Source organism: Scyliorhinus torazame, chromosome 5 (assembly GCF_047496885.1).
Source record: "Scyliorhinus torazame isolate Kashiwa2021f chromosome 5, sScyTor2.1, whole genome shotgun sequence".
Taxonomy (NCBI): Eukaryota; Metazoa; Chordata; class Chondrichthyes; order Carcharhiniformes; family Scyliorhinidae; genus Scyliorhinus; species Scyliorhinus torazame.
The window spans coordinates 150,344,318-150,357,245 of NC_092711.1; the positions used below are offsets into that span (position 1 = coordinate 150,344,318).

The 12,928-nt window shown below is 52.2% G+C and overlaps 1 protein-coding gene and 1 long non-coding RNA gene across 4 annotated transcripts in view; one reads left to right on the forward strand and one right to left on the reverse strand.

Annotated features, from left to right (window-relative positions):
* Window positions 1–12,928, reverse strand: part of LOC140422057 (uncharacterized) — a 74,455-nt gene that overhangs the window by 13,965 nt on the left and 47,562 nt on the right. Inside the window, exon 2 of one of the 3 annotated variants that reach the window (XM_072507038.1) lies at window positions 861–1,147. In XM_072507038.1, coding sequence (XP_072363139.1) covers window positions 861–1,147 — 287 coding nt within the window. Of the gene's footprint in view, window positions 1–760; window positions 1,184–12,928 lie in introns of all 3 variants that reach the window. The other 2 variants (XM_072507039.1, XM_072507041.1) reach the window with 2 other exon arrangements.
* LOC140422112 (uncharacterized) lies at window positions 8,639–12,923 on the forward strand. The gene is made up of 2 exons (XR_011947260.1): window positions 8,639–8,756; window positions 10,313–12,923. It is a non-coding gene; the product is annotated as an uncharacterized lncRNA (long non-coding RNA).

A 12,928-nucleotide genomic window follows, 5' to 3' on the forward strand; every position in this document is an offset into this window, starting at 1 on the left:
GATATGAAATGAAAATCGCTTATTGTCACTGGTAGGCTTCAAATGAAGTTACTGTGAAAAGCCCCTAGTCGCCACATTCCGGCGCCTGTTCGGGGAGGCTGTTATGGGAATTGAACCGTGCTGCTGGCCTGCCTTGGTCTGCTTTAAAAGCCAGCTATTTAGCCCTGTGCTAAACCAGCCCCTAATATGCTTAATATGATTATAGTTAATTATTCCTAATGAGTTCTCATTTAACCTTTTTACCTCTATCATCTTCCCTTACTCTCATGGTTATAGCTGACTAGAAAAGTCACTGACTTTCCCTTTTGTTCTACCTGACCCTCCCCCTTTCTCACCAGCATCAAATCCATCACATTTCTCCCTCTCTTTAGTTCTGAGGTAGAGTTACATTGGACGTGAAACGTTAACTCTGTTTCTCTCTCACAGATGCTGCCAGACCTGCTGCGTTTTTCCAGTTCTTTCTGTATTTATTTTAGACCTGTCTGTAGGGGGGACAAAGACTATTTCCAATCCAGTAATAAATTAAATGTCTTTCTTCAGCTTTTGTGGATCATTTCAGTGGATATGTTCTCTCCCAGGCTCAAAGAGCATCAGCCCAGTGGAAGCAAACCCAGTGAAATGGGCCAGTCCAGCAGAAAGAAACCCTCCAACTTCACTCACTGTCAGAATGAACATGGTTTAGTCCTGGATGTGATAAACAGCAGCAATAACAGCAGAATCCAAACCCTGTCATCACTTGTGAATTCCCTGGTGTTTCAACAGATAGGATGACCGAGTGAATTCCTTCCCACACACAGAGCAGGTGAATGGCCTCTCCCCAGTGTGAACTCGTTGGTGTCTCAGCAGCTGTGATGAAACACAGAATCCCTTCCCACACTCTGAGCAGGTGAACGGCTTCTCCCCGAAGTGAACTCGCTGGTGTGCCCGCAGGTTGGACGAATTTCCAAATTCCTTCCCACACTGAGAGCAGGTGAACGGCTTCTCCCCAGTGTGAATTCGTTGGTGTTTCCGCAGGCTGGATAACTGAGTGAATCCCTTCCCACACTGAGGGCAGGTGGATGGCTTCTCCCCAGTGTGAATTTGCTGATGTGACTTCAGGTTGGATAACTGAACAAATCCCTTTCCACACATAGAGCAGGTGAACGGCCTCTCCCCAGTGTGAATGCGTCGATGAGCTTCGAGCCTTGATGGGAAACTGTATCCCTTCCCACAATCCCCACATTTCCACGGTTTCTCCATATTTTGGGTGTCCTCGTGTCTCTCCGGTTGGACTGTTGAAGCCTCGTCCACACACAGAACACGTGTAGGGTCTCCCCGCTGTGAGTGGTGTGATGTTTTTTCAGACTGTTTAACTGGTTAAAGTTCTTTCCACAGTCCGTTCTCTGGAACACTCTCACTCGGGTGTGTGTGTCTCGGTGCTTTTCCAGTCACACTGATGTTTAAAATCTTTGAAGCTGACAGATCGGGCAAACATTTCTCCTTCTAGATTCAAAGGCCGATGATATTCAGGTCCCAAGGAATCGAGTGACAGTGACAGATCCCAGATGTGACATTTGCGACTTCTGTCTATAATTCCTCCACTTCTAATCTCCTGAAAAGGAATCGTCACTGTCAGTACAGGATAGAAATTCATAAACAGACAATTCTAGTTTCTCTGGAACATTCTTTCCCCTCTCATTCTCCAAAAGCTGTAATTCTCCATCCCACACACTCTCCCTCCATTCTCACTCTGCTGTATCTAATATTCACCCTCCCAATTCTCCTGAAGGTGCTGATTCAGGCAGATTGACAGATCCCTGCTCACTGCTTCCTGTCCTGGACACAGAGATCATAACAAACAGGAGCTGCAGTCGGCCATTCGGCCCATCGAGCCTGCTCAACCATTCAATGAGCTCATTGACCGATCTACCTCAGCACCATTTTCCACACTATCCCCCATATCCCTCAATATCTTCAATACCGAGAAACCTATCAATCTCTGTCCTGAAAATACTTGATGACTGAGGCTCCACAGCCCTCTGGGGTAGAGAATTACGGCAGCATGGTAGCACAGTGGTTAGTAATGCTGCCTCACAATGCCAGGGTCCCGTGTTCAATTCCAGCCTTGGGTCAATGTCTGTGTGGAGTTTGTACGTTCTCCCCGTGTCTGCGTGGGTTTCCTCCGGGTGCTCTGGGTTCTCCTAGATGTACGGGGTGAGTGAATTGGCTGTGCTAAATTGCCCCTTCGTGTCCAGATTAGATTATGGGGTTGCAGGGATAGGGTGGAATATGGACCCGTGCAGGCTCGATGGTCCGAATGGCCTCCTACTGCACTGTAGGGATTCTAAGAATTCCAAAGCAGCACCACATCATCGAGTGAAGAAATCCCTTCTCATCTCAGCTTTCTCTCCATTTTCCTGCCGGTTCCCCACAATCCTCTATCATCTCGTCAATCGGAAATCGGTCGTGAAGCGGGCGCGAAAATAGCTGCTTTTCCGCAGGTTCTGGTGCCACTCGCCGAGAATCCGTCATTTATCCCGATTGCCCAGCACTCATCTACCTCATCTTGATTTAATATTTGTTGCCATGTCGGGCAGCACGGTAGCATTGTGGATAGCACAATTGCTTCACAGCTCCAGGGTCCCAGGTTTGATTCCAGGTTGGGTCACTGTCTGTGCGGAGTCTGCACATCATCCCTGTGTGTGCGTGGGTTTCCTCCGGGTGCTCCGGTTTCCTCCCACAGTCCAAAGATGTGCAGGTTAGGTGGATTGGCCATGATAAATTGCCCTTATTGTCCAAAATTGCCCTTAGTGTTGGGTGGGGTTACTGGGTTATGGGGATAGGGTGGAGGTGTTGACCTTGGGTAGGGTGCTCTTTCCAAGAGCCGGTGCAGACCCGATGGGCCGAATGGCCTCCTTCTGCACTGTAAATTCTATGATGTCCCTCGAGCGCTTCGGATTAGGTTTGGTAAGATTATGCTGAAAAACATCAAGAAATCCGTTGATAAAAGAGTGCAGGCGGATTCAGCGGGGCTGGAGACGCCTTTTCAACATGGCGGCCTGACCCTCAGGAGGTCTCTCGACCCCGCGCTCTCCGGGACTCTCTCGGAGCTGGTGAAGATTATGACTGACGACATTCTCCGTGTTCTTGACCAGAGGCTGGGTGTGCTGACTCAATATCTGTGAGCTCGTGAGGCCGAGCTGTAAAACACCATGAAGAGGCTCGATGATCCTGAGGAGAGAATCCTGAACGTTGAGCAAGATGCCTCCTCAGCGGAGGCAAGAATTCAATCCTTGGAAAACCGGCCGAGTGACGTGGGGGACTCCTGGAGAACAGAGGGTCAGAGAAAGGACATCCGAGTCGTTGGCCTGTCAGAAGGTGTGGAGGGTGAGGCTCCCATTGGGTTCTTCGAGGACCGGCTGCCACGTTTTCTCAAGCTGGATGTGAAGCCTGGGCGTTTCAAATTAGAAAGGGCACATCATGGACTTCCAGTAGCAGCCATGGAGTGAGTGGGCGCACACAGGGCGGCTCAGCCACGGAGTGAGTGGGCGCACACAGGGCGGCTCAGCCACGGAGCGAGTGGGCGCACACAGGGCGGCTCAGCCACGGAGTGAGTGGGCGCACACAGGGCGGCTCAGCCACGGAGCGAGTGGGCGCACACAGGGCGCTCAGCCACGGAGTGAGTGGTCGCACACAGGGCGCTCAGCCACGGAGTGAGTGGGCGCACACAGGGCGGCTCAGCCACGGAGTGAGTGGGCGCACACAGGGCGGCTCAGCCACCGAGTGAGTGGGCGCACACAGGGCGGCTCAGCCACGGAGCGAGTGGGCGCACACAGGGCGGCTCAGCCACGGAGCGAGTGGGCGCACACAGGGCGGCTCAGCCACGGAGCGAGTGAGCGCACACAGGGCGGCTCAGCCACGGAGTGAGTGGCGCACACAGGGCGGCTCAGCCACGGAGCGAGTGGGCGCACACAGGGCGGCTCAGCCACGGAGTGAGTGGGCGCACACAGGGCGGCTCAGCCACGGAGTGAGTGGGCGCACACAGGGCGGCTCAGCCACGTAGTGAGTGGGCGCACACAGGGCGGCTCAGCCACGGAGCGAGTGGGCGCACACAGGGCAGCTCAGCCACGGAGTGAGTGGGCGCACACAGGGCGGCTCAGCCACGGAGCGAGTGGGCGCACACAGGGCGGCTCAGCCACGGAGCGAGTGGGCGCACACAGGGCGGCTCAGCCACGGAGCGAGTGGGCGCACACAGGGCGGCTCAGCCACGGAGCGAGTGGGCGCACACAGGGCGGCTCAGCCACGAAGCGAGTGGGCGCACACAGGGCGGCTCAGCCACGGAGTGAGTGGGCGCACACAGGGCGGCTCAGCCACGGAGTGAGTGGGCGCTCACAGGGCGGCTCAGCCACGGAGTGAGTGGGCGCACACAGAGCGGCTCAGCCACGGAGTGAGTGGGCGCACACAGGGCGGCTCAGCCACGGAGTGAGTGGGCGCTCACAGGGCGGCTCAGCCACGGAGCGAGTGGGCGCACACAGGGCGGCTCAGCCATGGAGCGAGTGGGCGCACACAGGGCGCTCAGCCACGGAGTGAGTGGTCGCACACAGGGCGCTCAGCCACGGAGCGAGTGGGCGCACACAGGGCGGCTCAGCCACGGAGCGAGTGGCCGCACACAGGGCGGCTCAGCCACGGAGTGAGTGGGCGCACACAGGGCGGCTCAGCCACGGAGTGAGTGGGCGCACACAGGGTGGCTCAGCCACGGAGTGAGTGGGCGCACACAGGGCGGCTCAGCCACGGAGCGAGTGGGCGCACACAGGGCGGCTCAGCCACGGAGTGAGTGGGCGCACACAGGGCGGCTCAGACACGGAGTGAGTGGGCGCACACAGGGCGGCTCAGCCACGGAGTGAGTGGGCGCACACAGGGCAGCTCAGCCAGGGAGCGAGTGGGCGCACACAGGGCGGCTCAGCCACGGAGTGAGTGGGCGCACACAGGGCAGCTCAGCCAGGGAGTGAGTGGCGCACACAGGGTGGCTCAGCCACGGAGTGAGTGGGCGCACACAGGGCGGCTCAGCCACGGAGTGAGTGGGCGCACACAGGGCAGCTCAGACACGGAGCGAGTGGGCGCACACAGGGCGGCTCAGCCACGGAGTGAGTGGGCGCACACAGGGCGGCTCAGCCACGGAGTGAGTGGGCGCACACAGGGCGGCTCAGCCACGGAGCGAGTGGGCGCACACAGGGCGGTTCCTGCTCGAAGGTGTTGGTTTTGTCCCTTTTTGCCTGAGTTCCGGGTACATTCAGTGGTAATGTGGAGCGAGAGTGCAGGGCAAGAGGTTCTCCCCTGGATGGGCATGTTTATGGGCTATCAGACCCGGCTGAAGACAGGTAAAGAGCTGGTGAAAGAGGTGGGGAGACTCTTGGCGCTGTTCCAATTACAAAGGAGGGGGTGGGGGGGGGGGGAGGGGGGGGGGGGGTCATTGACAACGGGAAAACTGCAGATGGAGCAACTGATGGGCTTCATTAAAGAGGAGATTGGGCAGCAGAGGGAATGCAGAGCGACTGGTCGAGGCGATTGAGGGGGCAGTGGCACCACTTCGCGGGACCCTGGAACGGTGAGAAAGTGCCTCGAGATGCAGGGGGTGATGATCCGGGAAGTGGAGAAGGTGGAGACCGATCAGATGGACCGTATTGTGCTTTTGGAGGTGGAGGTGGCGATCCCGAGGGAGTTGTGTAAGTCACTGCTGCCGAGGGCGGGGGAGCAGGAGAACAGGTCCAGGTGGCAAAATCTGTGGATTGTGGGTCTGTCAGAGGGAGTGGAGGGAATGAGTGCTACGAACTAGGTCGCCAGGATGCTGGCATCATTGGTGGAGGAGAAGGTGTTGGACAAGGCCCCAGAGGTGGATCAGGCCCATTGGTCCCTGAGACAGAAGCTGAGAGTGGGGGAGCGGCCGTGGGCAGTGATCGTGCGGATGTAGAAGTTCCAGGACAAAGAAAAGATCCTGCGGTGGGCCAGGGCACGGCAGGACTGTGAATGGGAGGCAAACCGAATCAGGATATATCAGGACATTGGAGGGGAGCTGGCCAGGAGGCGGGCGGGGTTCAACAAGGCCAAGGCAGTGCTGTACCCGATTCGGGGTGCTGTACCCGGCCAGACTTTGGATGACCTGTGGGAACCGGGAATATTATTTTGGGCCGCCGGAGGAGGTAAATGACTTTATCAAGGAACATAAGCTGGGGGAGAGCTGAAAGGTGACTCTTGAGTGGAGGAGTTCTGTCCGTGAAAGTTGGAAGTGGAGCGATTACCCCCCCCCCCCCCCCCCCCCCCCGACTTTTGTTGTGTTTTGGGTATTTTTTCTGGACGTGTTGGTATTTTCAGTCTTTACTGTAGTCCGGTGCTTGTTGCACATGGTCACGTTTCTACGAAAGGTCAATGCAGGTTGTATGGAGGCTGGGCTTGGGGCCTTCGGGTGGGAGTTGCCATGTTAGCAGGTAATGCCAGTGAATGGAAGTGTAGTGAGGCGGGGGGGGGTGGTGGTGGAGGGCACGGCGACGTGGGAGGTATGGAGGATGGGTTTGGTCATGGGCAGGGTGGGGGGGCCATCTTGGGTGGGCCCGGTTCAATGTGGGGATGGGGGAGGGGGTGGTAACCCAATGGTGATGTTGGCGGACACTAGAGGGGGGTGGAGGCGTAAGCCTTTGGTGAGAATCGTGACAGGGAACGTCCGCCGACTACATGGGTGGGTCAAGAGGTCCTGTATGTTTCCACACCTGAAGAGTTTGGGAGCGGAGGTGATTTTCTTGCAGAAGATGCATCTCAGGGTGAAATGTCAGTTGAAAATGAAAATGAACAAGTAGGCGTCAAATAAAGTTACTGTGAAAAGCCCCTAGTCGCCACATTCCGGCGCCTGTTCGGGGAGGCTGGTACGGGAATTGAACCGTGCTGCTGGCCTGCCTTGGTCTTCTTTAAAAGCCAGCGATTTAGCCCAGTGTGCTAAACCAGCCCCATGAGACTGAGGAAGGGATGAATGGGTCAAGTGTTTCACTTGATTGGAAGTCAAGGGGGTGGCCATTTTGTTGAGCAAGAGAACAGGGTTTACGGGGGCCAGAGAGGTGTTGGACCTGGGAGGTTTGTGATAATGAGTGGGGCGTGAGAGGGGACGGCGGTGGTGTTGGTGTCTGCGCCCAATTGGGATGATATTGGTTTTGTAAAGAGGTTACTGGGAGCGATTCCGGACCTGGATTCTCACCAGCTGATCATGGGAGTGGATTTTAATTGTGTAATGGAGGTGAGATTGTGGAGATCGAGCCCCAAGTCGATGGGAAGGTTGAGAATGATGAAAGAGTTGGGGGGGTTCATGGAAAGGATCGGGTTGGTGTATCCGTGAAGGTTCGTGAACCCGGCAGAGAGAGAGAAAATAATCCTTCTTCTTGCATGTGTATAGGGTGTATTCCCGGATTGATTTTTTTGTAGTGAGCTGGGCGGTGCTTGAATCTACAGTGCAGAAGGGAGGCCATTCGGCCCATTGAATCTGCACCGGCCCTTGGAAGGAGCACCTCTTGGAAAGAGCACCCTACCCAAGGTCAACACCTCCACCCTATCCCCAAAACCCAGTAACCCTACCCACACTAAGGGCAATTTTGGGCACTTAAGGGCAATTTATCATGGCCAATCCACCTAACCTGCACATCTTTGGATTGTGGGGGGAAACCGGAGCACCCGGAGGAAACCCACGCAGACACGGGGAGAATGTCCAGACTCCGCACAGACAGTGACCCAAGCTAGGAATCGAACCTGGGATCCTGGTGTTGTGAAGCAACAGTGCTAACCACTGTTCTACCGTGCCACCCATATCACATATCCCCAGCCTCCTCTGCTCCCAGGAAACTCCCAACCAGGCTCTCTTCATCGCTGTAACGCCCAGGCAACATGCTTATGAATTTCCTCTGCATCCTCTCCTGTACCATATAACTACACGAGACTGTCTCTGTGCTATATTAATTCACTATCTCCTTAAATGTCAGCCATCTCCTGGAGAAACTAGCCCTTTAATTGTGAACATTAGGAAAGAGACCATCCTTTTAGCCAGACAAGTTAATGTGTCAAGCTGAGGGAGGAAAGGATGTCAATGTCTTTAAGAGAGAGAGGGAGAGAGAGAGACCTGGGCCAACCTTTCCAAAGTCTGCACCCTCCTTGGATTCACTTCCTTTCCCCTCAGTTGCTGCAAGGGGAGAGAAAAGAAAGTGTTTTACTCACAGATGTTAGAGACAGGAGGAAGTTACCGTCTTTGTGAAGCCCCAGTGTTGCTCATTGTTCAGCTTCCGCATTCAGACAACGGGGGAGCTGATTGGATGGTGGAAGAGAGTTCTTCCGGTTCACCAACTCTTCCTATTGGTCACAAATTTACTGCTCACGCACGTGAATCCGTGGTGACGTCTCAGGGTTCCAATGCGCAGGCCCGGCGCGCGGACATAGCAGCTCCGCCCCACTCATAGTTCCTTCTCCTCCAGACAAGATTTCCAGACAACCGGCTGACGGCTCCGGCGAGAGCGAGAAGCCGCTCGGTGATTTCCCCTCCCCCCCCGGACACGGGACTGCGCATGTCCAAGAGAGAGGAGAGGCTGCGCATGTGCGAGGGAAAGCCCAGCCCCTGACCTTCCTGTGAGGTGTTGGCCAATGGATAGAGTTAGGACCGGAAGGATGCTGGTCCTCCAATCAGCGCGGGCTTCATGTGAAAGGAGATTGGGCTTCACACAGACTGAAATGTCCTCCTGTCTCCCACATCTGTGAGTAAAACATTTTCTTTTCTTCCCCTTTCCATTTATTTTCTCATTCTGACCTTCAATTGATGACTTGCAGCAACTGAAGGGAAAGAAAGTGAATCCAGGGAGGGTGCAGACTCTGGAAAGCTTGGCCCAGGTCTCTCTCTCTTAAAGACATTGAGAAGTCTTACAACACCAGGTAAAAATCCAACAGGTTTGCTTCGAATCACTAGCTTTCGCAGCACTGCTCCATCTTCAGCCCCTTCCATTCACCTGAGGAAGGAGCTGTGCTCCAAAAGCTAGTGATTCGAAACAAACCTGTTGGACTTTAACCTGGTGTTGTAAGGCGTCTTACTGTGCTCATGACAGACCCATGATCATCACTTCCTGTCAGAACACAGATCATAACAAATAGATGCTGCATTCAGCCATTCAGTCCATAGCTAACTCATCCTTGAATATATTCAATGACCCTCAGATCCCACTGGTCCCTGTGGAAGAGAAATCCAGAGACTACTAACCCTCTGAGGGAAGAGAAGACTGGAAATATATAACGTAACTGCATACATTATTACACAACTAGAAACAATAATAAATGTACTTAATTACAGAACCATAAATATTATATTAAATATGTACCATATAAAAACATTAGACATATCTCTGCCTGATTTTAATTTTTTTCTTTCTAAAAGTAAATTTAGAATACCCAATTCCTTTTTTCCAATTAAAAGGCAATTTGGCATGGCCAATCCACCTACCCTGCACATCTTTGGGTAGCATCTCCACATCATGGCTTAAAGACATTGACATCCTTTGCTCCCTCAGCTTGACACATTTATTTGTCTGGCTAAAATGATGGTCTCTTTCCTAATGTTCACAATTAAAGAGCTGGCTTCCCCAGGAGATGGCTAACATTTAAGGCAGTGGGCAGCATGGTTAATCTCTGCTGCTTCACGGCACCGAGGACCCGACTTCGATCCAGGCCCCGGGTCACTGTCCGTGTTGAGTTTGCACATTCTCCCTGCGTCTGCGTGGATCTCACCCCCACAACCCAAAGATGTTATGGGCAACAAGTCGGAAAATGGAGAGAAAGCTGAGATGAGGAGGAATTTCTTCACTCGAGGATGTGGCGAAGATCTGGAATTCTCTACCCCAGAGGACTGTGGAACCTCAGTCATCAAGTATTTTCAGACTGAGATTGACAGGTTTCTCGATATTGAACATATCGATGGGGGATAGTGTGAGAAAATGGTGCTGAGGTAGATCGGCCAATTAGCTCATTTAATGGTTGAGCAGGTTCTATGGACTGAATGGCTGAATGCAGCTTCTATTTGTTATGATCTGTGTTCTGACAGGAAGTGATGATCATGGATCTGTCAATCAGCCTGAATCAGCACCTTCAGGAGATTTGGAAGGGTTAAGATCAGATATAGCAGAGTGAGAATGGAGGGAGGGTGTGTGGGATGGAGATTTACAGCATTTGGGGAAAGAAAGAACGTTCCAGAGAAACTAGAATTGTCTGTTCTGAATTTCTATCCTGTACTGACAGTGATATTTTTTGTAAATTCTTTTTACAGGATATTAGAAGAGGAGGAATCACAGACAAAAATTGCAAGCGTCAAGTCTCGATCTGACAGTCACTCGATTCCTCTGGACCTGAATACCATCGGTCTTTGAATCTGGAAGGAGAAATGTTTGCCCGTTCTGTAGGCTTCAAAATATTTTAAACATCAGTGTGACTGGAAAAGTACCGAGACACACACACCTGAGTGAGAGTGTTCCAGAGCACTGACTGTGGAAAGAGCCTGAATCAGTTACACAGTCTGAAAGAATATCACGCCATTCACAGGGGGGAGAGACCATACATGTGGGTTCTGTGTTGTCAAGGCTTCAGCTGATTGTCCAACCCGGCGAGACACAAAGATTCAAAATATGGACAGACCGTGGAAATGTGGAGATTGTGGGAAGGGATACGGAGCCCCTTCTGCACTAGAGGCTCATCGGCGCATTCACACTGGGGAGAGGCCATTCACCTGCTCTCAGTGTGGGAAGTCATTCACTCAGTTATCCCATCTGCGGACACACCAGTGATTTCACACTGGGGAGAGGCCGTTCACATGCTCCCAGTGTGGGAGGGGATTCAGTGATTCCTCCACCCTGCACAGACATCAGGCAGTTCACACTGGGGAGAAGCCGTTCACCTGCTCTCAGTGTGGGAAGGGATTCACTCAGCTATTCCCGCTACAGACACACCAGCGAGTTCACACTGGGGAGAAGCCATTCTCCTGCTCTCAGTGTGGGAAGGGATTCAGTTGTTCATCCAACCTGCAGGCACACCAGAGAGTTCACACTGGGGAGATGCCATTCAACTGCTCTCAGTGTGGGAAGGGATTTACTCAGTTGTCCAACCTGGAAACACATCTGAGAGTTCACACTGGGGAGAAGCCATTCACCTGCTCTCGGTGTGGGAAGGGATTCAGTGTTTTATCCAGCCTTCAGAGACATCAGCGGGTTCACACTGGAGAGAAGCCGTTCACCTGCTCTCAGTGTGGGAAGGGATTCATTCAATTATCCAACCTGCAGACACACCAGCGAGTTCACACTGGGGAGAGGCTGTTCACCTGTTCTCAATGTGGGAAGGGATTTTGTGTTTCATCACATCTGCTGAGACACCAACAAGTTCACAATTGATTGCTGGGATTGGATTCTGCTGTTCTTGCTTGTGCTCTCAATTACCTTGAGGACTGCATTTTGTTCATTCTGACAGTTGGTCAGTGGGGATTGTTGGAGGGTTTCTTTCTGCTGGACACTCCGGTTTCACAACTTTGCCTCCAGTGGGTTGATGATATTCAAAACTTGTTGCGAATACCAGGCTTTAAATTGCACAATAAAAGAATCACAGAGTGAAAGGGCTTTTGTAAGTTAAAAGATATATAGTTCCCATTTCTGTTTGGAATCCCCTAAATCATGCCGTGTTGCCATGAAGATGGGCTGTGGTGGTTAGCTGGCTCTTTTGTTTAATGTATCTAAGTGCTTCTGACAGAAGTAAACTAACAGGTTATGAGGGGCAAGCTGTCTGAGATGGACGGGGAAACTAATGGGAGATAGCGAATAGATAATAGTTAAGGAATTATTACATATTCAAGGGCCAGTTAGCTCAGTTGGCTGGATGGCTGGTTTGTGATGCGGAGTGACTCCAATAACATGGATTCAACTCCCATATCGGCGGAGGTTATCCATGAACCTTGCCCCTCATCTGAGGTGTGGTGACTCTCAGGGTAAATCACCACCAGTCAGCTCTCTCACTCAAAGGGGAGAGCAGCCTATGGTCCCCTGGTCCATTGGTGACATTCATTTATTTTTAAAAATAAATTTAGAGTACCCAATTTGTTTTTTCCAATTAAGAGGCAATTTAGCGTGGCCAATTGACCTCCTCTGCATATCTTTTTGAGTTGTGGGAGTGAGACCCAGACAGACACTGGGAGAATGTTCAAAGGTGACTTTCATTTCACATGAATGCAACAAACAGGGGCTGGTTTAGCATAGGGCTAAATCGCTGGCTTTGAAAGCAGACCAAGGCAGGCCAGCAGCACGATTCAATTCCCATACCAGCCTCCCTGAACAGGCGCTGGAATGTGGCGACTAGGGGCTTTTCACAGTAATTTCATTTGAAGCCTACTTGTGACAATAAGCGATTTTCATTTCATTCATTTCAAATATAGATTTTCTTTTAATAATATTTTATTAAGGTCTTTGAAAATTTTTATAACAGTAACATAAACAATGACATCAACATGGTAAAATAAACATTCCCCCCCACAACCTAATCTTCACACACCCCAACCATACAACAACAACCCCCCCCCCCCCCCCGGAATACTGCATCTGCTGACATTTTAATTTTCCCCGAGAAAGTCGACGAAAGGCTGCCACCTCGGGGTGAACCCTGACATTGACCCTCTTAAGGCGAACTTTATTTTCTCGAGACTGAGAAACCCAGCTGTCACTAACCCAGGTCTCCACACTCGGGGGCTTTGAGTCCACGTACTGAAGGTTCCCGAGGCCGAGTTCCAAGGAAATGACTGTCAAAGGAGCCAGAGAGGGTAACGCTTCTACAGACTGATCACCCACATGAAGTTGTAAAAGGCAATGTCTGAAAGTTTCTTTGAATAAACCTTTTAAATTCAATATCA